The sequence below is a fragment of the Oncorhynchus clarkii genome, chromosome 29, assembly GCF_045791955.1.
Source record: "Oncorhynchus clarkii lewisi isolate Uvic-CL-2024 chromosome 29, UVic_Ocla_1.0, whole genome shotgun sequence".
In the NCBI taxonomy this organism is placed as follows: domain Eukaryota; kingdom Metazoa; phylum Chordata; class Actinopteri; order Salmoniformes; family Salmonidae; genus Oncorhynchus; species Oncorhynchus clarkii.
Window position 1 is genome coordinate 13,956,901 of NC_092175.1, and position 23,124 is coordinate 13,980,024.

The 23,124-nt window shown below is 43.8% G+C and overlaps 1 protein-coding gene across 2 annotated transcripts in view; it reads left to right on the forward strand.

The window, feature by feature from the left end:
* The window catches only part of LOC139388126 (tenascin-like), a 64,120-nt gene that overhangs the window by 14,952 nt on the left and 26,044 nt on the right, over positions 1–23,124 (forward strand). The window contains exons 2-11 of one of the 2 annotated variants that reach the window (XM_071134699.1): positions 10,304–10,860; positions 11,679–13,643; positions 14,067–14,330; positions 14,655–14,770; positions 15,596–15,749; positions 16,762–17,031; positions 17,253–17,438; positions 17,649–17,738; positions 19,325–19,588; positions 22,766–23,041. In XM_071134699.1, the coding sequence (XP_070990800.1) occupies positions 10,377–10,860; positions 11,679–13,643; positions 14,067–14,330; positions 14,655–14,770; positions 15,596–15,749; positions 16,762–17,031; positions 17,253–17,438; positions 17,649–17,738; positions 19,325–19,588; positions 22,766–23,041 (4,069 nt within the window). In that variant the 5' untranslated portion in view covers positions 10,304–10,376. The remainder of the gene's footprint in view (positions 1–10,303; positions 10,861–11,678; positions 13,644–14,066; positions 14,331–14,654; positions 14,771–15,595; positions 15,750–16,761; positions 17,032–17,252; positions 17,439–17,648; positions 17,739–19,324; positions 19,589–22,765; positions 23,042–23,124) is intronic. The other variant, XM_071134701.1, reaches the window with a different exon arrangement.

Sequence of the window (23,124 nt, forward strand, 5' to 3'; positions counted from 1 at the left end):
ACCCTGGATCCTTCTGTGTGTCGCTCTGAATGGGAGTCTGTTGGATGACTAGTGTGGTGTAGTTGTTGAGCGGCTTCACTGCAAGTATATTGTATGTTTTGGATATTCAATTAAATAATTACAAAAAAATTCTAACATAAAAAAAATGTACGAAAAAAAATGAAAAAAAGAATAGAAAAAAAAACGTGAAGGCAAATCTAAAGAAATGCAAATGTTTTCCTTGTTTATCCTCCATAATTAAAGAGGGGTCTGTCTCCCTGGTCGGATGTTAGATAGTTAAACAGTGGGTGCGTTTGAGAGCATAGTTTTTTTATTGTAAAGTATACACATAGTGTACAAAAAATTAGGAACACCTTCCTAATATTGAGTTGCACCACCTTTAGCTCTCAGAACAGACTCAATTTGTGGAGGCATGGACTCTACATGGTGTCAAAAGTATCATGCTTCCCTCAGTTGTTTCAAGATGGCTGGATGGCCTTTGGGTGGTAGACCATTCTTAATACACACAGGAAACTGTTGAGGGTGAAAAACCCAGATGTGTTGCAGTTCTTGACACACTCAAATCGGTGCGCCTGACACCTAGTACCATACCCCGTTCAAAGGCACTTTCATCTTTTGTCTTGTCCATTGACCCTTTGAATGGTACACATACACAATCCATGCCTCAATTGCCTCAAGGCTTAAAAATCCTTCTTTAACCTGCCTCCTCCCCTTCATCTACACTGATTGAAGTGTATTTAACAGGTGATATTAATATGGGATCATAGCTTTCACCTGGATTCACCCAGTCAGTCTATGTCATGGAAAGAGCAGGTGTTCCTAATGTTTTGTACATTCAGTGTGTGTTTATCCCATGTTCTATTTATTCTTAAAACATGTGAGCACCATTATTGAAGTGGTTGTAAATGGTAATATGTAGAGTTGAAGACACCTTAGCCAAATACATTTAAACTCAGTTTTTCACAATTCCTGACATTTAATCCTAGTAAAAATGCTCTGTTTTAGGTCAGTTAGTATCACCACTTTATTTTAAGAATGTGAAATGTCAGAATAATAATAGAGAGAATTATTTATTTCAGCTTTTATTTCCTTCATCACATTCCCAGTGGGTCTGAAGTTTACATACACTCAATACGTTGGGTGAAGTTTGTTGTCCTCCTTGCTCGCACGCGCTTTTTCAGTTCTGCAAATACATTTTCTATAGGATTGAGGTCAGGGCTTTGTGATGGCCACTCCAATACCTTTACTTTGTTGTCTTTAAGCCATAATGCCACAACTTTGGAAGTATGCTTGGGGACATTGTCCATTTGGAAGACCCATTTGCGACCAAGCTTTAACTTCCTGACTGATGTCTTGAGATGTTATATCCACATAATTTTACTCTCTCATGATGCCATCTATTTTGTGAAGTGCACCAGTCCCTCCTGCAGCAAAGTACCCCCACAACATGATGCTGCCACCCCTGTGCTTCACGGTTGGGATGGTGTTCTTCGGCTTACAAGCCTCCCCCTTTTTCCTTCAAATGTTCTATTTTTGTTTCATCAGACCAGAGGACATTTCTCCAAAAAGTATGATCTTTGTCCCCATGTGCAGTGGCAAATCGTAGTCTTGGCTTTTTATGGTGGTTTTGGAGCAGTGGCTTCTTCCTTGCTGAGCGGCCTTTCAGGTTATGTCGATATAGGACTCGTTTTACTGTGGTCCTTTGCTGATGTTCTGGGATTGATTTGTACTTTTCACACCAAAGTACATTCATCTCTAGGAGACAGAACGCGTCTCCTTCCTGAGCGGTATGACGGCTGTGTCGTCCCATGGTGTTTATACTTGCGTACTATTGTTTGTACAGATGAACGTGGTACCTTCAGGCGTTTGGAAATTGCTCCCAAGGATGAACCAGACTTGTGGAGGTCTACAGTTTTTTTTCTGAAATCTTGGCTGATTTATTTTTATTTTCCCATGATGTCAAGCAAAGAGGCACTGAGTTTGAAGGTAAGCCTTGAAATACATCCACAGGTACAACTCCAATTGAATCAAATGATGTCAATTAGCCTATAAGAAGCTTCTAAAGCCATGACATAATTTTCTGGAATTTTCCAAGCTGTTTAAAGGCACAGTCAACTTAGAGTATGTATGTTTATGACCTGAACATGTGTGTATTGTAATTATTCCCTTTCAATGTTAATTGATTGTTGTGTTATGTATTCTTCTCATTGGTCAGAGGCATGATGGGTAGACTATTTAAACATTGCTTTCCCAATTTTTGGGAGACAGAGATAAGGTAAGGTTTGTATGTTGCCGGTTTAAAAGGGATTACCGAAGCCCGGTGTTTCTTTTGATTGTTTCTTTTGATTGTTCTAGTTGATTAAGTTAAGTTTGTCCTTATGATCATCACGCTGTTTGTCTTTTTTTATATATATATATTGTAGTCACCAGCTATTATCTCCAGCCTCACTCTGGACAAGAAAATCAGCTCTGCATTATTGCCTCTTCACAGACCAATCCACAGCTAGGGCGGTCCCCCTTACAGCCACAAATGAAAACATATCACTGATTTGCACATCGATTTATGTTTCAGCTTTGTCTCAACGAAGAGTTCGGCATTCGACTAGACACGTGCAAAATGAACGTGCAGTTGTAAGCCTAGGTCGAGCAGGCTCGAGTAAGCGGCAGGTGCACAATCAATATATCCACCTTGGTAATATGGATGTATCCTGAGCTGGAATGTAAAGCTAACTGAAGCTAGCTAATTTCAGAAAATAATGTGTCCATCTAGCTATATTCATAGTATACCCCTCTGGACCTGCAGAGAAAGTTCCTCTTACGCTTAAAGACTGCCCCAGTCTGGACATTTGGCTCATCCATCAATGCCTTGGGCTTGGGCTAGACAAAACAGATGTCCCGAATCTAGCGCCAAGATTCCTCGTCCTCGTTTTCCATGTGGGAAAGTTCCTTGGCCATGCCAGGACGGGGGAAGAGTAATAAAGCTGAAGTAATTCTGGATTATAGTTGAAAGAAACACAGATTTTTTCTTTCTTTTTTTTTCTCAACAAATGTCTCCCAAAGTCCCATTGTGAAACGAGATGTCCTTGATCAACCCCATTCTGAACTGAATTATGTGTCCTTTATCGCGGCTAGGTGTCCCATGTCCAAATGATAAAACTCTTATATTATAGTTTGTTCAAGTTTTTTTTAGTGGCTGTGAATATCAGTAACATTTCTGACCAACTCTTGAAGTTAACTTCAAGCCTTCCACTGAGATTCTTTCCTAGAAGGTAGAAATGGAATCCATTACATTTTTATATCTGCAAACACTTTCAAACCCAAAACACACATGCACACACATACCGACATACACTCACACATGACATACACTCACACATGACATTCACACACCACTCTCACACACACACACACACACACACACACACACACACACACACACACACACACACACACACACACACACACACACACACACACACACACACACACACACACACACACACACACACACACAAATACCTTGAATATTTACTGCTTTGAACATCCTCCCATAATCTCCAAGAGATTAGGACCAAGGACAGGGAAAACCTCTCCGCTGCTCTCGATTTCATACACAAACACACCGAAACCCCACTCGACTAATGAATCAAATCCTATAATATGAAACCCATGGTTTAATTTTGATGAGACGTGCTGTCAGAAACCAAATAGAAAATATATCTTTGGTTGATTAAAAACCAGTTACTACTTCTTTTATCCTATGACTAGAGACGTGCTGACTCACTCTTCTCCGTAAAGTCTATTGGAGAAACGTCAGAAACAGGTTGCAAGCCTATTTCTCCCAAGCCCTTTTACGACCCAAACCCTGACCCACCTTTATCTAGCCTCCCACCAGATGTGAGACAGAAAATGAAACCCAAGCTGGATTTCATACCTGTGCTTCAAAAGCAAAGGGGAGGCAGACTGAGGACGTCAATGGGATGAGGGAGAGAGAAAGAGAGATGTTAGATGTTATGGATCCTCCAGTCCTTTGGGAGCTGCAGAAGGCACGATGGTAAAATTGAGGTCATCCCTCATGAACGAGGGAGGAAAAGAAGGAGAGAAATGTCCCCCAGGGAGTAAATTAGTACCTGATGGAAAGCAAGCAGCTAATGGGGACTCCCCCATTTCATTAATACTACCCTTTCCACCATTATCACCCTCACCAGGGAAGAGGTCATCCAACACAGACTCCTAACCCTTTCTAGACTTAGCAACCAAGATAGGTAACACTCCAGCTGTCAGTTGCTAAGCTCTGAGATTTCTGGGTATTTAGGACGTACAAACTAGGAAAATATATATATATGTGGGCCACTCATCATCCACCAAGGCTATTCATCACGAGTCTCAGATGAAAGAATATCCCTTACCAGGGAGTAATAGGGGTCATTGTAATCACACGCCCATAATAGATAAACTGCATGTTGGAGTTGGGAACTGACCAACACAGACTCCATATTGAAGCAGAGGTCATTGGTTTCACAATCTCTGGGTAAACTAAAGGGGTGAAGGATTTACCTACAAATGTGATAAATGAGACTAGCAAACTATGGGGTCAATTTGTGATGTGTGTATACTAACCGCTATTCTAAAATAGTATACAGGACATCCACTACTAACATCACCCAAAATACAATGAGTCCTCCAATGAGTTGGAGTGCGGAGAAATGGCCACTGTAGCTCATGACATTGCAAGACAGTGAGATGAAAGAACTGGAGATGCAGGTAAGGTAGGAATGGAAAAGGAGATATGGAATAGCCATTACACGTGGACTGCTGACTGGACCATGGGCCTGCTATAACTTTATTTCCACTGAAACCAGAGAGTAGCAAAAGAGATGCTCTGGAATGGTCTTTCTCAAAAGAGCTGAAAGAGGGAGTGTATAGTAAGCTTACATTAGTTGGCCACTCTGTGTTAACCTTCGTTCCCTTGCCATTTGAGGTGTCAACTTTGCAGAGTCTACTGTGCTACGTATCACTGATGGGATGCGCAGTTGCAATGAATGTTTTCTCTTCAATTCTTTTCAAACCTGTAGGGATTTGATAGCCACTATACTATTGATGGATTAGTCAGGCCTCTTCTGCTTCATCTGAGGGCTTTTTATAGTACATAAAACATTAACCTGTCTTAGATCAGGAATGCTGTGAAAGCATGTGGGCTGTAACTTAACCTGTTGTTGCCAAGTACGGTTTATTATGTTAAAGTGGAAATCAGTGGGGGAGAGTGTAACTCTCCATGTCACCTGCAGAATTTGCAGTCTATTGTGAATTAGGAGATAGGGCTGGGCATTATTAATCCTACCAGATCTGTGGTTTCACATACATTCAATGGATCAACCAGGGTCTTGCTACATTTGTGTCTCCTCTCACATCCACCCATCAAACCATTGGAAACCGCAAACTCAGAGTCATCCCTGACTTCTTTCCCACGTTGTGTTCCAATCAGTCTCCCACAAATTACAGGGCTCTTGCATGAAGTCATCAGAGTGATCTGAATTGGCCAGTGGAAATGTTGAGTTTTGGCTGAATCCTAACATGGGATATGTGTACAAGTAACAAACTGTTGCTTATAAACCTGTTAAAGATATGGCAGACATATGCCCCCTTTGGAGGGATTGGGTACCCCTAGTAAACTGAAAAAAAAATCTGTCAAAAATTGCTAATATATGCATATAATAATTATTATTGGATAGAAAACACTCTAAAGCTTCTAAAACCGTTGGAATTATGTCTGTAAGTATAGCAGAACTCACAGGGCAGGCATTCTTCCAAACTAGTTTTTGTGGTCATGAAAGTTGGAGCAACTTTGACGTCATCGCCCCCACCCTTCCCAACCAGTTATGATTCTGGGGAGACTTTCTATGTCTTCCACTAGATGTCCTCATTCAGTAGAGCTTTTAATCGTTCAAATCCCGCGAGAATTGGCCCTATGGGAGTGAAATTAGTGCGTGCCATGAGAAAATATGTTGTGCGTTGTGGCGCGAATTGGTCCCAGCCATTCCTTTATTCCAGCACTCAAGAGAAGGACAGACGATGACCGATTGAATTGAAATTTGTTTTGTGTGTTAAAAACATCATAAAGCTTGCTTCTGCACTTAGTTTGACCTGTTTAGTCGACATATAATATGTAATTTTGAAGTTTTGATGCGCAACTTTTCCGGACCAGAGGACATTTTGGGTGCATTTCAGCTGATGTTATTAGCAGTAGCTAATACAAAGACGCAAGACTTGAAACCAAACGATGTATTGGGTAAGTATGAAGCCTTCCACAACATTCTGAACGAAGACCATCGAAGGTAAGGGAATATTTATGCTTAAATCTGTGTTTCTGTTGACTCCAACATTACGGAGAAATGTAGCTTGTATCTGAGCGCCGTCTCAGCATATTGAATAGTGTGCGATTTCTGTAACGTTAAAAATAAATGTAACAAAGCGGTTGCATAAAGAAGCAGTGTATCTTTCTAACTATATGTAGAACATGTATATTTAGTCAAAGTTTATGATGTATATTTACGTTATCTTGCCGCGCTACCTAGATTTCCTGCGGACATTTTTGAGTAATTTCTGACCATGAACTCAATGTAAATGGACATTTATGGATATAAATGGCATATTATTGAAAAAAAAAAATGTACTGTGTAACATGTCCTATTACTGTCATCTAATGAAGATTTTCAAAAGGTTAGTGAATGATTTATTTTTTAATCCTGCGTTTGTTGATAGCATGTTTTGGCTATTCAAATGAGCTGTGTCTGGTGGTGGTTTGACATAAATATGTACTATGTTTTCGCCGTAAAACATTTTAGAAATCTGACTTGCTGGCTAGATGAACAAGGTGTTTATCTTTCATTTGAGCTATTGGACTTGTTAATGTGTGGAGGTTAAATATTTCTAAGAATATTTTTGCGTTCCATGCGCCACCGTTTCAGCTGAACGTGGGAGGGTTGAGTCCCAATTGGGAACCAATATCTTTAAGAGGTTGCTCCCAATGCACCACTCATTCACTCATACCCATCACGGCAGCTTAGTGGATAGGCCAGCAACAAAGGATCTCCACTTCTGGCAGTCTTTGGCTATATTCCCAATGCATGATTAATGCAAGTTCGTTTACACATGCATTTCTCAAGTTATGTGTGGGTTGTGTGTGGGTATGCATTGGTAATGAGTTATCGATTTAATGCATTAAACAGCTGGTTAGACTTCAACATGTAATGTACAGTGTGGAGGGAAATGTTTCATCCAAACCTGTTATCGACACTCTAGAGTTATCTTGGTGTCAGAGGAACAGGAGTAACGCAGGGAGCATCTTTGAGTGCCGTGACAGACAAAAACGTCAGTTATGTCCTGTCTTGTCTGATGTCAAATACTGACGAGTGAGAAAGTACCCCCCCCAATTTTTTTTTTTTTTAACCTCCTCTGTTATTGTAATGGTGAGAGGTTAGCATGTCTTGGGGTATGATATTTGTCTGTACCTTTCTCACTCATAATTCTTCACGATTCATTAAGGGTTATTCATAATCACGGTAACATCCACAATGATGCAGAAGTGTTTAGAAACATATTCTATTATTTGTTATTCTCCAACTAAAGTGAATCCAAAATGACACAATACATTATTTACTATTCATTTCTATTGGCACAAAATCATCTGAAACACAAAACAAATAGCAAATCCTTCCAACAAGTTTGTCACAAGCTTGATGTAGTCATTGCGTGCTATGAATATTGGACTAAATACTTAACTTTTTACTACTTTAATCAACATATACAGTGCATTCATAAAGTATTCAGACCCCTTGACCTTTTCCACATTTATTCTAAAATATATTAACTTGTTTCCCCCCTATCAATCTACACACAAAACCCAATAATGACAAAGAAAAAAATAGTTTTTGAAATTTTTGCAAATGTATTAAAAATGTCAAACTGAAATATTACATTTACATAAGTATACAGATCCTTTACTCAATACTTTGTTGAAGCACCTTTAGCAGAGATTACAGCCCAGAGTCTTCTTGGGTATGACACTACAAACTTTGTACACCTGTATTTGGGAGTTTCTCCCATTCTTCTCTGCAGATCCTCTCAAGCTGTTATGTTGGATAGGGAGAGTTGCTGCACAACTGTTTTCAAAACTATCGGGTTCAAGTCCTGGCTCTGGCTGGGCCACTCAAGGACATTCAGAGACTTGTCCCGAAGCCACTCCTGCATTGTCTTGTCTGTGTGCTTAGGGTCGTTATCCTGTTGGAAGGTGAACCTTTGCCTCAGTTTGAGGTCCTGAGCGGCCTGGAGCAGGTTTTCATCAAGGACCTCTCTGTACTTTGCTCCTCTCATCTTTGCCTCGATCCTGACTAGTCTCCCAGTCCCCGCCGCTAAAAAACACCTGCACATCATCCTGCTGCCACCACCATGCTTCACCGTAGGGACGGTGCCAGGTTTCATCCCGACGTGATGCTTGGCATTCAGGCCAAAGTGTTCAATCTTGGTTTCATCAGACCAGAATATCTTGTTTCTCATGGTCTGAGACTCTTTCAGTGCCTTTTGACAAACTCCAAGCGGGCTGTCATGTGCCTTTTACTGAGGAGTGGCTTCCATCTGGCCAATCTACCATAAAGGCCTGATTGGTGGAGTGCTGCAGAGATGGTTGTCCTTCAGAGTAATTCTGGAACTCTGTCAGAGTGACCATCCCTCCCTGACCAAGGCCCTTTTCCCCAAATTGTTCAGTTTGGCCCGGTGGCCAGCTCTAGGAAGAGTCTTGGTGGTTCCAAACTTCTTCCATTTAAGAATGATGGAGGCCACTGTGTTCTTGGGGACCTTCAATGCTGCAGACATTTTTTGTACCCTTCCCCAGATTTGTGCCTCGACACAATCCTGTCTCGGAGCTCTACGGACAATTCCTGTCAACTGTGGGATCTCATATAGACAGGTCCGTGCCTTTCCAAATCATGTCCAATCAATTGAATGTACCACAAGTGGACTTCTATCAAGTTGTAGAAACATCTCAAGGATGATCAATGGAAACAGGATGCATTTGAGCTCAGTTACGAGTCTTATAACAACGGGTCTGAATACTTATGTAAATAAGGTATTTCAGTTTTTATTTTGAGTACATTGCTAAAAATTCTACAAACCTGTTTTTGCTTTGTTATTATGGGATATTGTGGTTAGATTGATGAGGAAAATGTTTTATGTTATACATTTTAGAATAGGGCTGTAACGTAACAAAATGTGGACGAAGTCAAGGGATCTGAATACTTTCCCAAAGGCACTTTAAGTGTATTTATCCCAATACTTTTGGTCCCCTGAAATGGGGGGATTATGTACAAAAAGTGCTGTCATTTGTAAACGGTTCACCCAATATGAATAAAAATACCCTGTACCGTTCTTGTGATCATTTTGACCTGTGGTACATCTTTTTTCAAAATGATCACAAGAACGGTGAGCAAAAATCACAGAACCACACGGGGGGACCTAGTGAATGACCTGCAGAGAGCTGGGACCAAAGTAAAAAAGCCTACCATCAGTAACACACTACGCCGCCAGGGACTCAAATCCTGCAGTGCCAGACATGTCCAGGCCCGTCTGAAGTTTGCTAGAGAGCATTTGGAGATCTTGCGTGGAGCCCCAGATCGAGGGAGATTATCAGTGGTCTTGTATGTCTTCCATTTCCTATTATTTGCTCCCACAGTTGATTTCTTCAAACCAAGCTGCTTACCTATTGCAGATTCAGTCTTCCCAGCCTGGTGCAGGTCTACAATTTTGTTTCTGGTGTCCTTTGACAGCTCTTTGGTCTTGGCCATAGTGGAGTTTGGAGTGTGACTGTTTGAGGTTGTGGACAGGTGTCTTTTATACTGATAACAAGTTCAAACAGGTGCCATTAATACAGGTAACGAGTGGAGGACAGGGGAGCCTCTTAAAGAAGAAGTTACAGGTCTGTGAGAACCAGAAATCTTGCTTGTTTGTAGGTGACCAAATATTTATTTTCCACCATAACTTGCAAATAAATTCATTAAAAATCCTACAACGTGATTTTCTGGATTTTTTTTCTCATTTTGTCTGTCATTGCTTTGGCTTATAATGGACTAAGCCAATCTATTACCTCTATGCCTGAATTTATGATGAAAATTACAGGCCTCTCTCATCTTTTTAAGTGGGAGAACTTGCACAATTGGTGGCTGACTAAATACTTTTTTGCCCCACTGTAGTTATCCACGTGCATTACTGGGGCTGTCTTTGACTCAATGTCTTTTTGTTTAACTTCCAGGGCCCCTACACTTATCCAGATTTGGCCAGACTTCCAAGCTTTGTCCGAGGAGTCCAGTTGAGAAAGACAAAAAATGGGAACTAAAAGCATTTTAGGGTGTGTCTTCCTGACTCTCCTTCTCAACCTCTGCCAAGCTGGGCTGGTGAGAAAATTACTTAGGGATAAACGGGCGACCTTGACAACCCCCGGCGGAAACAATGTGACCCTGACCAGCGCTGACCAACCAGTGGTCTTCAACCACGTCTACAAAATCAACGTCCCTTCCGGCTCACTATGCTCAGTGGACCTGGATGCCCTAGGAAGCACCAGCCTCGAGCCCCAGGACGCAGCTCCGCCTTCAAGCCTCCGCACCACCGAACATACCCTGGATGGGCAGAACCAGATAGTTTTCACTCACCGCATTAACATTCCTCAGCAGGAGTGTGCATGCACTGATGGGCTCCCGGATCTGAAGGTACTCCTGAGCAGATTGGAGATGCTGGAGGGAGAGGTGTCCACGCTGAGAGATCAATGCGCTAGTGGAGACGCTGGCTGCTGCAGCGTTCAGCCAGTCACAGGTACTGTATACATGTCAACCTAACCACCCCCAGCTTCTGATTGGCTCATTCATCCCAACTCCTAGTATAGCATACTTAGTATGAATGTCAGCTATAGAGAATGATAGAAGAATCAAAACTTAAGACAACTACGGAATCTGTCCCATTATGGCATCTGTCCCATTATGGCATCTGTGAGCACAAGGGCAGTACCATTGATGCCATCTCCATTTTGAAGTTGTACATGTTCTGCTTCTACTACTTCTATGAGTTGGTAAACAAACTGAAAGGGTGCATACTGCCACCTGGAGTGTGTTTAAACAGTTATAAAGCCAGTGTTATTGATTTACTGCTACCTGCAGTTATGGAATGTTTGCTCACAAGTATAATTCATTGGCTGATCCCTCCTGATGACCTGGATGGAATTATGTGGTCCTTCCTTAACCCATAGGAAGTCCCACCCAGTTGACTACTTCAAAATGGTGAATGTCTTGAATGGCACAGCCCATGCTACAGTTCTCTACACATCACCTCTCCTTCCTTCAGAGGCACATCTATTTTACTCAACATCTAGGAAGCGTCAATGGAATTGAATGTGGGATTCGGTTTAACAGTACTTTCTCTTTTACACCACAGGGAAAGGGAATAAACATAGAGGCATAGACATATTCTGTACGGATTAGTACTGTAGGGTGTTATTCAGAACATAAGTGGGTGTCCTGACTATGATTACAGTCCTGTCTTGATTACAATATTTTAAAATGAAATGTCTTAGTGAAAAGGAGGAAGACAGGGATTATGATTCAGAGGGTTATAATCTCTAAACTCTGCTCTTTTAGGTGAGGTGGGGACCAAGCCTTATTGCAATGGCCATGGCAACTACAGTGCTGACACCTGTGGTTGCATTTGCGAGCCTGGCTGGAAGGGACACAACTGCACCGAGTCTGAATGCCCCAACAACTGCCAGGACCAAGGTCGCTGCGTGGATGGGAAGTGCGTCTGCTTTGAGGGCTTTGGCAGGGACGACTGTTCACTCAAAGTTTGCAAAGTGGACTGCGGTGGGAACGGACAATGTATTGGTGGGGTCTGTGTCTGTGCCAAGGGTTACACTGGAGAGGACTGTTCTCAGACAGACTGCCTGAACAACTGCCTAAGCCGTGGAAAGTGTGTGGATGGGGAGTGTGTGTGTGAAGAGCCCTGGACGGGCTACGACTGCTCCGAACTCATCTGCCCCAACGACTGCTACGACCGCGGCCGCTGCGTCAATGGAACCTGCTACTGCGAAGAAGGATTCACCGGGGTGGACTGTGTGGAGAAAACCTGCCCAAGTGACTGCCTGGGAAATGGTTTCTGTGTGGACGGCCAGTGTGTCTGCAGCGCTGGCTACACTGGAGAGGACTGCTCCAAGCTCACCTGCCCCAGTGACTGCAACGATAGAGGTGTCTGCTTCAACGGCATGTGTATCTGCAATGCTGGCTACCAAGGAGAGGATTGTAGCCAGCTGGCTTGTCCCAACAACTGCCACAACAGGGGACAGTGTGTCAACAGACAATGCGTCTGCAATGTAGGCTACCAGGGAGAGGACTGCTCTGAGCTCTCCTGCCCCAACAACTGCCAGGACCAAGGTCGCTGTGTCGATGGGAAGTGCATCTGCTTTGAGGGCTTTGGCAGGGATGACTGTTCACTCAAGGTTTGCAAAGTGGACTGTGGTGGGAACGGACAATGTATTGGTGGGGTCTGTGTCTGTGCCAACGGTCACACTGGAGAGGACTGTTCTCAGACAGACTGCCTGAACAACTGCCTAAGCCGTGGAAAGTGTGTGGACGGGGAGTGTGTGTGTGAAGAGCCCTGGACGGGCTACGACTGCTCCGAACTCATCTGCCCCAACGACTGCTACGACCGCGGCCGCTGCGTCAATGGAACCTGCTACTGCGAAGAAGGATTCACCGGGGTGGACTGTGTGGAGAAAACCTGCCCAAGTGACTGCCTGGGAAATGGTTTCTGTGTGGACGGCCAGTGTGTCTGCAGCGCTGGCTACACTGGAGAGGACTGCTCCAAGCTCACCTGCCCCAGTGACTGCAACGATAGAGGTGTCTGCTTCAACGGCATGTGTATCTGCAATGCTGGCTACCAAGGAGAGGATTGTAGCCAGCTGGCTTGCCCCAACAACTGCCACAACAGGGGACAGTGTGTCAACGGGCAGTGCGTCTGCAATGTAGGCTACCAGGGAGAGGACTGCTCTGAGCTCTCCTGCCCCAACAACTGCCTCAACCGGGGCCGCTGTGTCAACGGACAGTGTGTGTGCGATGAAGGGTTCGGTGGTGAGGACTGCAGCATCAAGATCTGCCCCTCAGACTGCTATGGCAGTGGAGATTGTGTGGATGGCCGGTGTGTCTGCTATGCTGGCTTCACCGGTGAGGACTGCAGCGAGCTGAGCTGCCCCAACAACTGCCTGAACCGCGGACGCTGCGTTGACGGGCAGTGCGTCTGCGACGAGGGCTTCACAGGGGAAGACTGCACTGAGAAGCACTGTCCCAATGACTGCCTGGACAGGGGATACTGCGTGGATGGCAAATGTGTCTGCCTGGAGGGCTACGCGGGTGTCGACTGCTCTGAACTCACCTGCCCTGATAATTGCAACAACAGGGGGCACTGTGTTAATGGGAAGTGCATGTGTGAGGAGCGATACATGGGAGACAACTGTGGAGAGCTGAGCTGCCTCAACAACTGCCAGGACATGGGCCGCTGTGTGAATGGACAATGTCTCTGTGATGAGGGATACATCGGAGAAGACTGCTCAGAAGGTAAGAATGGTTTCTATCAACTGAGAAAAATAAACTATGTATGGATAATTGAGTTCAGTTCATTTCACTAATTGTTCTGTTTGATATTCCTAGTGCTTGCTGAATGACACATTAAATCCAAAACTTAATCAAATCTCAAAATAATGAGAAACTATTTTCATTATTTTGAAAGAGATTGAGAAAAGGATTAAAAGTTCCATTATGATTTCCTCTGATTCCAAAAGCTGTGCATTTAAGTCTCTATCTCTGTCTTAAAGATCTTTGGCAGTCCAGACCACTGCCAGATGTAAGTCTGGGGAATGCATTTTCTTTGTGTAGAGGACTGTTAGTGGATGAGGGCATGGGAAACCAAGTGTCTGAGACAATAGAAAGGTCAGACTATTTCCTGTCTCTCTCTTTTTCTTTCTTTCTCGCTCTCTCTAGTTTCACCTCCAAAGGACCTGACTGTAACAGAGGTCACCACCGAGACAGTGGATCTGACCTGGAACAATGAGATGCTGGTGACAGAGTATCTGATTGCATATGTGCCCACTAGTCCTGGGGGTCTGTACCAGGAGTTCAGAGTGCCTGGAGACAAGACTGCTGCCACAGTCAGCGAGCTGGAGCCCGGCATCGAGTACCTGATCAACGTCTATGCCATCCTCAGCAACAAGAAGAGCATCCCAATCAGTGCCAGGGTGGCCACAAGTAGGTCATACCTTCTTAATGGAGCTCAGATCTGAAGACTTCGCTGAGCAGCCTGCGTTCATGGGAATGCGGTCCTCTTTAGACTGTCAGGAAAAGACCATTTGCACATATTAACCATAATCAAAATGCTGTCCGGTACAGTGGAGAAACTTTCACAACACAATGTTAACAGAAGGCTTTCCTTTTAGAATAGGTGATAAAATAAATCAAATAAAAACTACATTTCATTGATGCTTCACAACGTTTAAAACCCAACACTGTCTCAACATACAATATTTTGGGATCAGGCATAATATATTCCTTTGTCTCACTCTGTCCTGTCAGATCTACCGGAGCCAGACGGCTTGAAGTTCAAATCGGTGAGGGACACCTCAGTAGAGGTGTTGTGGGATCAGCTGGACATTCCCTTTGATGCCTGGGAGCTCTATGTCCGTAACACGGTCAGTCTGTCCTTCTCTCTCTGGCAATTTATCCATCTCTATGCAAGCGATCCCTGCTAGGTCTTGCCTAGGATTTTCCTAAACCTCAGGGACAAGACAACATATATGCACAAGCTGCTCTTTTAGTGAGATCTTGGCATGCTTGGCTAGTTATCGTGTCCAGCAAAGTAGCAATAGCTATCAGGGTCGAGGTCAGTTCAGTTTTCAATTCAGCAAACTCAGAATAACAAAGTCAAAAAATGTAACACACACAACAAACCACAAATTTCCATCACACCACCAAAGTGTGCTGTACTTTACACATTACACAATGATGTTGATGTGAACCGGTACATGGAAAATAACAAATCACAAATCTGCTTAGCTGCAATATGGCAAAGGTCTGTGCAACCATAAAGCCCTTCTTATTGTCCATGAGTACATTTTTACGAAGGGCTGTGTAACCTCATTTTAACACTCCTCGTGGAGGTCTCGGGACGCCAGGACATTCTCAGTGGTGGTTATTCCTTTCACTGTCCTTAACCCATTCTCCTGTGCACTTTGGCTTTATTGCCCCCATCGATGGTCAGCACTTAATCACTATCACCATGGTCCAAATGGGCTTTGTTTGCAGCATTCTTATGTGAAGCAATCAAAGACTTACGAAAGATTCTGCTGCAACAATTGGTATTGTTTAAGTCAACATTAACTGTGTGAAAGATTTATTTCCTTGATCCGAAGGAAAAATTGATGTGGCTTACCTCAGACTGTTGGGTATGTAAGTAGGCTATGTATGATTCCAGAAGTAGTGTTGTTTTAAAACCATATATGTCTTTGACCTTTCAGAAAGAGGAGAATGGGAAGATCCTGACAACCCTTCCATCCTCCCAGACTATGTATGAGCAGTCAGGGCTTGGTCCTGGTCAGGAGTACGAGGTCTCAGTGGGCGTCATCAAGAACAATACCAGAGGACCTCAGTCTACTAAAATCATTACCACCAGTAAGCTTACACCACATTTTAATGTGTGTGATGTGCTTTTTCCCAGCCCGGTGTAGATCTGCATGTCCCAGCTGAGAACTTAACACTTCTGACATTGTCATGCCTTACATAAATGAATCTGGACCAGGCTACTCCCATTCATCCTGGCGACTACACATATCCCATGGGTTAGATAAGGAAAATCTTTCCACCTCACAAAACACACAAGCAGACAAAGGAACAACTGAATAGATGAATTTAACTTTCCGTCATAGTATTAGGTCTATATGGAAAAAGTGGCTAAACTCCCATTGTCGTTTTACACAGTTAAATGTAAGCATTTTTTCAGAAGTGAAATACGCTGAATTTCAGGCCAACCAACATTTTGCAATAGAGTCTTTGTATTTTTCAAGGAGCCCTGCCATAAACTCTTGATGGGGGGTTACCGTAGCAGTTCCTGCACACTGTTACTACATACATTACGGTCAAATTCTCCTCTTAACTTATGGAAAATGAATTTCTTTCTGCATGAACTACCAACTTGTGCATGGAAAATTAGTTTAATTTACAATTCTTCAATGACGGATGGACCCTGTAAATATCTTCTCCTTTTGACTCCTGCATAACGTATTTGCAGGCTTAAGATCAGCACCGTTTTCAGGAATAATGAATAATAGAGTTGGTGATTTAGGCTATATGAACCTGTATGGCCTATATCACACACTGATGTCACCACAGCACAGAATTTCGCAATTTCTACTGTGAAAATAAGTACAGGAACTTACCAAAGGTCCGATCAGAACACAGAACAGTGACATCACAACCAAACAGTCAGAGGAGCCAAACTTAATGATATTTGTCATGCCATAATTATAACATGTTGTGCCGGTCTTTAAATGTATTTAAAATATGTGTTCTTGTGTCTTTTGCCCTAAGTGATCACTTAAAAATGCATGGAATCATTGTCCATAACAAAGAGAACATAACAGCCTGTGCACAGATCGGTCATCCTCCTTGTGTCTTTCTCCCCCAGGGATTGATGGCCCCAGACAGGTAGAGGTTCGTGATGTGACGGACTGCTCAGGCTTGGTCACCTGGTTCCAGCCCGTGGCTCAGGTGGACGGTGTCACCGTGTCCTACGGCCCCAGCTCCCACCCCACAGAGAGGACCAGCGTGGACCTATCCACCTCAGACAAACAGTACAGCATCGACAGCCTCAGCCCAGACACTGAGTACCAGGTGTCCCTGATCTCTAGGAGGGGAGACTACACCAGTGAGCCAGTCTCTGAGACATTCACCACAGGTAGAGGCATGATTATATCCAATCCTGATAAGCGCACTCCTGATAAGTGTAAACTGTGTTTGATTAAACAACATTTTTACAGTCCCAATTCCACTTCCAAGTCCATTTTTTAAAGTGTTCCTGATAACAGCATGATTTGGTTTAGTGCACGCTTGGATTTGTCTAGGGTTGACTGTAAACAGTCCCTTTTATACTCCTTTCTTCTTCTTGAATTGTTACAGACCTGGACGCCCCCAAAGACCTGAAGCCCTTGGGCCAGACAGACGACAGTGTCACACTGGAGTGGATAAACAGCCGGGCAGATGTTGACAGCTACAGGGTGAAGTACAGCCCTATCTCTGGGGGTTCCCATGGCGAGGAGGTGTTCTCCCGTGGGTCAGGAGACAGCACTCAGGCCACCATCACTGGTGAGGGTTAACCATGACCAAATCCTAACATGCAATTATGTCAGTAGAAGGTTTAAGGGTTTTCGCACGTTAGGATTTGCTATGACAATCACAACACTGTTATTCTTAATGTCAATCAAATCAGGTACTGAAATCCATCTATGTTCTTCTCGATTACTGGACTGAAACTAATCATGTAGTCAAATCCATATTTGTTCTCCCCAATTATAGGAATAAAACCAGGTACAGAATACGGCATTGGTGTGACTGCCGTGAAGAACGAGAGGGAGAGCCTGCCTGCCACTACAAACGCAGCCACTGGTGAGAGCATACGTCAACACATTCTCATTGGATAGCCACTGTTCAACAGCTGTCCAAGGACCCACCACCACAGTGTCCACACACACTGTGCAGCTGTAGATTCAACTTTCAATACAAACACATCATGATCAAATCAAATCAAATTATATTAGTCACATGCGCCGAATGCAACAGGTGTATGATTACTTACGAGCCCCTAACCAACAATGTAGTTTACAAAATATGAATAAGAATAAGAAATACAAGTAACAAGTAGTTAAAGAGCAGCACTAAAATAACAATAGAGAGACTATATACAGGGGGGCACCGGTACAGAGTCAATGTGCGGGGGCACCGGTTGTCGAGGTAATTGAGGTAATATGTACATGTAGGTAGAGTTATTAAAGTGACTATGCATAGATCATAACAGAGAGCAGCAGCGGCGTAAAAGAGGGGTGGGGGCAATGCAAATAGTCTGGGTAGCCATTTGATTAGATGTTCAGGAGTCTCATGGCATGGGTGTAGACGCTGTTTAGAAGCCTCTTGGACCTAGAGTCGGTGCTCCAGAAGAGAGAACCGTCTATAAATAGGGTGGCTGGAGTCTTTGACAATTATTGGGCCTTCCTCTGACACCACCTGGTATAGAGGTCCTGGATGGCGGGAAGCTTGGCCCCAGTGATGTACTGGGCTGTATGCACGACCCTCTGTAGTGCCTTGCGGTCGAAGGCCGAGCAGTTGCCATACCAGGCAGTGATGCAACCAGTCAGGATGCTCTCGATGGTGCAGCTGTAGAACCATTTTGAGGATCTGAAAACCCATGCCAAATCTTTTCTGTCTCCTGAGGGGGAATAAGATTTGTCGTGCCCTCTTCACAACTGTCTTGGTGTGCTTGGAACATGTTAGTTTGTTGGTGATGTGGACACCAAGGAACTTGAAGCTCCCAACCTGCTCCACTACAGCCCCTTTGATGAGAATGGGGGTGTGTTCGGTCCTCCTTTTCCTGTAGACCACAATCATCTCCTTTGTCTTGATCATGTTGAGGGAGCAGTTGTTGTCCTGGCACCATATGGCCAGGTCTCTGACCTCCCTATAGGCTGTCTCGTCGTTGTCGGTGATCAGGACAACCACTGTTGTGTCACTGGCAAACTTAATAATGGTGTTGGAGTCATGCCTGGCCGTGCAGTCATGAGTGAGTACAGGAGGGGACTGAGCATGCACCCCTGAGGGGCCCCTGTGTTGATGTGTTGTAACCTACCCTTACCACCTGGGGGCGGCCCGTCAGGAAGTCCAGGATCCAGTTTCAGAGGGAGGTGTTTAGTCAGGTTGGTCAGGATGTAGGTGGTGAAAGTTAGGCAACAATTTGAGGCAATATGAGGCAAACATTGGTGATTTTGAAGGTTCTGATATTTCCACGTGGTTTGGCAAAGAAACTTGTAAAAAGAAAGTTAAAACCTCAGGAAGACATGGAGCAGATATGATAGAAGAGAATGAAATATGAAAGAACTGTGCTATCCACGTTGTAAACACTAACACTTTGTTCTGCCTTTCACTATCCTATACGTTTTACTAAAGGCTTGATCATTCCTGATTGATAACTTCCCCCACAGATCTCGATGGGCCCAAGGACTTGGAAGTGAGCGAGTCCACAGAGACAAGCATGACCCTGGTGTGGAGGAGACCCAGAGCCAAGATCACCATCTACAGGCTGGTGTACATCTCCAGGGACGGTCGAAGGGAGGAGGTGGAGGTCCCTGGAACTGCCACCACCTATGTCCTGACCAACCTGACCCCCGGTATGCTGTACACCATTACCCTGGTCGCTGAGAGGGGCTCAAAGAAGAGCACACCCGTAACCCTGTCCGCATCTACAGGTGAGGGTTCAAACAAGATCTCTACAACTGACTCCACCCTCATATTGCAAGGCATAAATATGTGTGGGTGATCCGTAAAGAAAATCGTTTTAGTTCTGTTCCAGGCATGGATAAAACCATAGTATCAGGTGGCAAACATTCAACATACTGAGTGCTAAATGTAAGGATCCTTTTTCACCCGCTAACCGTTCTGAATTGCATTTTATAATCCTAAGAGAAACATAAAGGAAGATGTCTGCTCTTCTGGCTTGGGATGCAATAGCTTCACCAATCCAAACATATGTCAGAACACAAGCTCTTTCTCAGATACATACCAATATTTGACAGAAGAATGTGGAATTACTGAGGGCAACGGTCCGGAAGATGTAGGCTATAACTTACTTTAATTGGAGGGTAGAAATGGACAGCACTGCCGTCAACAGTAGCAGTGCAGTGAGACACTGAGGTCAACAGTGCAGTGAGACACTGAGGTTAACAGTGCAGTGAGACACTGAGGTTAACAGTGCAGTGAGACACTGAGGTTAACAGTGCAGTGAGACGCTGAGGTTAACAGTGCAGTGAGACACTGAGGTTAACAGTACAGTAAGACACAACCGCCAAAAGCTCCCTTATCTGAATTTGTGCATTTTTGTTTCTGTTGAGGCATCTTTAACATTTTAGTTAGCCCACCCGGTCCCTGAGTTTACCACTCTCATATGTTCGGAGGACAATATCATTAGCTTTGTGTCTGTTAGACGCCACAAACCCAGACCGACAGATCTCAGGGATGGGGTTGAGCTCGAGCTGGATGATCTGGCCGTCTCAGTTGTAACATCCAAAGGATTTGATTTCTGGTGGGAACCAAAGGCACATGTTGTATATGATAGTTATACTGTAGAATATAGAGACACTCTGGGATTATGGGTATTAAAAGAGGTCCATCTCTGTGGAGATGCCACCGGTTCTAGAATTCGAGGCCTGAGGGAATCCATATGGAGGAAGCAAAGATCCTTGACACTTGAAGCAGTCACAGGTATACTGTGTCCTTTCTTTTGGTCTGCATGCCTTCAGTATGATAGATATCCTTTTGTTGTTGAAAGAGCTCTCATTTTAAGTCTACCTTGGATAACAAAGTTAGGATTTGAACGAAAGATTTGCGAAGTTCAAAATCAAGCCTTTTATGTTTTGCATGATGGTATTGTAATTTTAAACTGCAATGGAGCATGGCAATTCTTTACAAAATGGCCACTTGGCTTGATTCCATCTAGTCACTTCTTGCATGCTGAGGATGGCATTCCTTAAACAGAGAGTGTTGCTTTCAAACTATGAAGAGGAATCCATGCCATTTGTATTCCATAGAAATGCAGATGAAGGGTATCACTAAAATTGGTAATAGCAAATATAGCAATGCATACCGTGACTGTAAATGCTGTAATTTGCAGGGCATAATTTTTTTAACTTAATGTCAGCAACAATAATATGTATGGGTTGTTTAAAAACACCTTGTGAAAATAGAAAAGTTGACACCTTAGCTGAAGAGACAACGCATTAAGAAAACCCGTCTTCCCCGGAATGGCTATTTCAGTGGTCACAACCACTGTTTCCCTGCAGATCAGCATGTCATTCAGAAAAGTTGAGTAGACTACATTTGCACACCAATTTACTCCTTCATTAGCACTTTTAAAAGCAACCACTTGCTCTCTGTAGGTATATGCCAAGTTCTGAAAAATCATTGACAAGTCATTGCTTGCGCCCACATTCACATTACATTTTCATCCACAGATGTTCATATTACTTGCGAAGAATAATGTTATAGTGTACTTTGCATCTTGAACCAACTGTACAGGGCCTGCAGCAACAAGACTCTCAAATTGAACCCTATGGTGTTTGACCAGGGTCCTGTTGCAATATCGACATTAGCATACCACATAGTGCTCACTGTATGTATAGATATTGGAACGCAGACATAGCCGTAGGATAACTTTGGCAGTGCATGGCTTCTTCAACTGTTTGAAGTGTACTGGGTACTGTCACTACGGTGGACTACTCGGAACCTTCAAAAATTAATGGCCCTCGTTCATGGGGCCATTAATGCATTAGCTGCTCAGTGTAAACGTACATCTCTGATGCATGTGGATGTTTATGGTCCCTGACAACAAAGGAACCTGCACAGTGCCATAGAGAGAACATGGTGATGAACGCAGAATTATCACTTCCAAACCTCAATAGGAGAAAGTTAGACAAAAGGTAATGAACCTTTTGTTACTGTAATCAATCATTGTGTTTGTGTGGCTATTTATGTTTCAGCTTTTACTCCACCAGTTATTTCTTCTATCCAGATCTTCTTCACACAGGTTAACCACTCTTTTTGTTTTTCTTCTGCCCCTCTAGAGGTTACAGGTTACACTTTTAATCCTTTTGGATGTACTTTGATTTAGCACCCAAGTCTACCTCAACCTGATGTAGTCGCTCTGAATGTCAAAAGTGCTCAGGCGACACAGCCTCCTGACACAGGAGCTGTTCATCCAACAGTCCTTCCCCTGGCTCCTCTGATCACAGAGGGGCCTCCATCTCCATCTCTGTTCTCCACAGGGGACCTCCTCTCTGGGGCTGAACCTGAACCAGAGGGCTCCAGCTCCAGCCTGGAGATTCTAGGGGACCGCCTGGTCAACCCCAGATGAAACCATTGATAGCTTTTTGGTGGAGGTGAATGCTCTGTCAGGGATGGCACAATTTCATGTGACCAAGGTACCAGGAAGTGCCAAGATGGCCGATATAGAAGGCTTGTCCCCTGGGACACAATATTAGGTTTCATTGTATGGGAAGTTGGAGCAGTCTCTACCTCGTCATGCTTATGTCAATACAGGTACACATAGCAGTGATTATTTGCTATAGACATCCATAGCCATCGGTCATCTCTCGCTCTCTCCATCCCATCCCATCCGTATTCATTTCATACATCCTCTGATTCATCCACCTGCCGTTGTATTCATGTGTTCCATGTCATCAAAACTGACTAAGAATGTTCTGCTGAAACACATCACAGTTTAATCCCTGCAACACATTGTATAGTTGATGTGAAATGTCAATATAACATACTGTATATGGGATATACAATATAATATGATGTGAAAAATCTATTTAGGATATATTTCACATATATTTAATTGACTCTACCATGATCTGTTTCTCTGCTAGAGGACCTGGGGCCTGTGGTGGCCAACCTCACAGTCTCTGACGTGACATGGGACAGCTTCAGTGTGTCCTGGACTCCCGAGGACGGGGAGTTTGAGAGCTTTGTCATTGAGGTGACAAACTTACAGGAAGGTTTAGAGAGCGTGAACCTCACCTTGTCTGGTGATGCCTTCAGCCTGGGCATTTCTGGCCTGAGTCCTAACACCTCGTATAGGATTGGCCTGTACGGGCTCCACAAGGGCTCCTTCCAGGAGCCAGTGTATACCGAAGTCACTACAGGTACCTGCGAATGGAGGTGTCCCCCAGGGTTCTGTCCTTATCGCTCTTTCTTTCTTACTTCTTTATCTTTCTTCCCTGTGCCT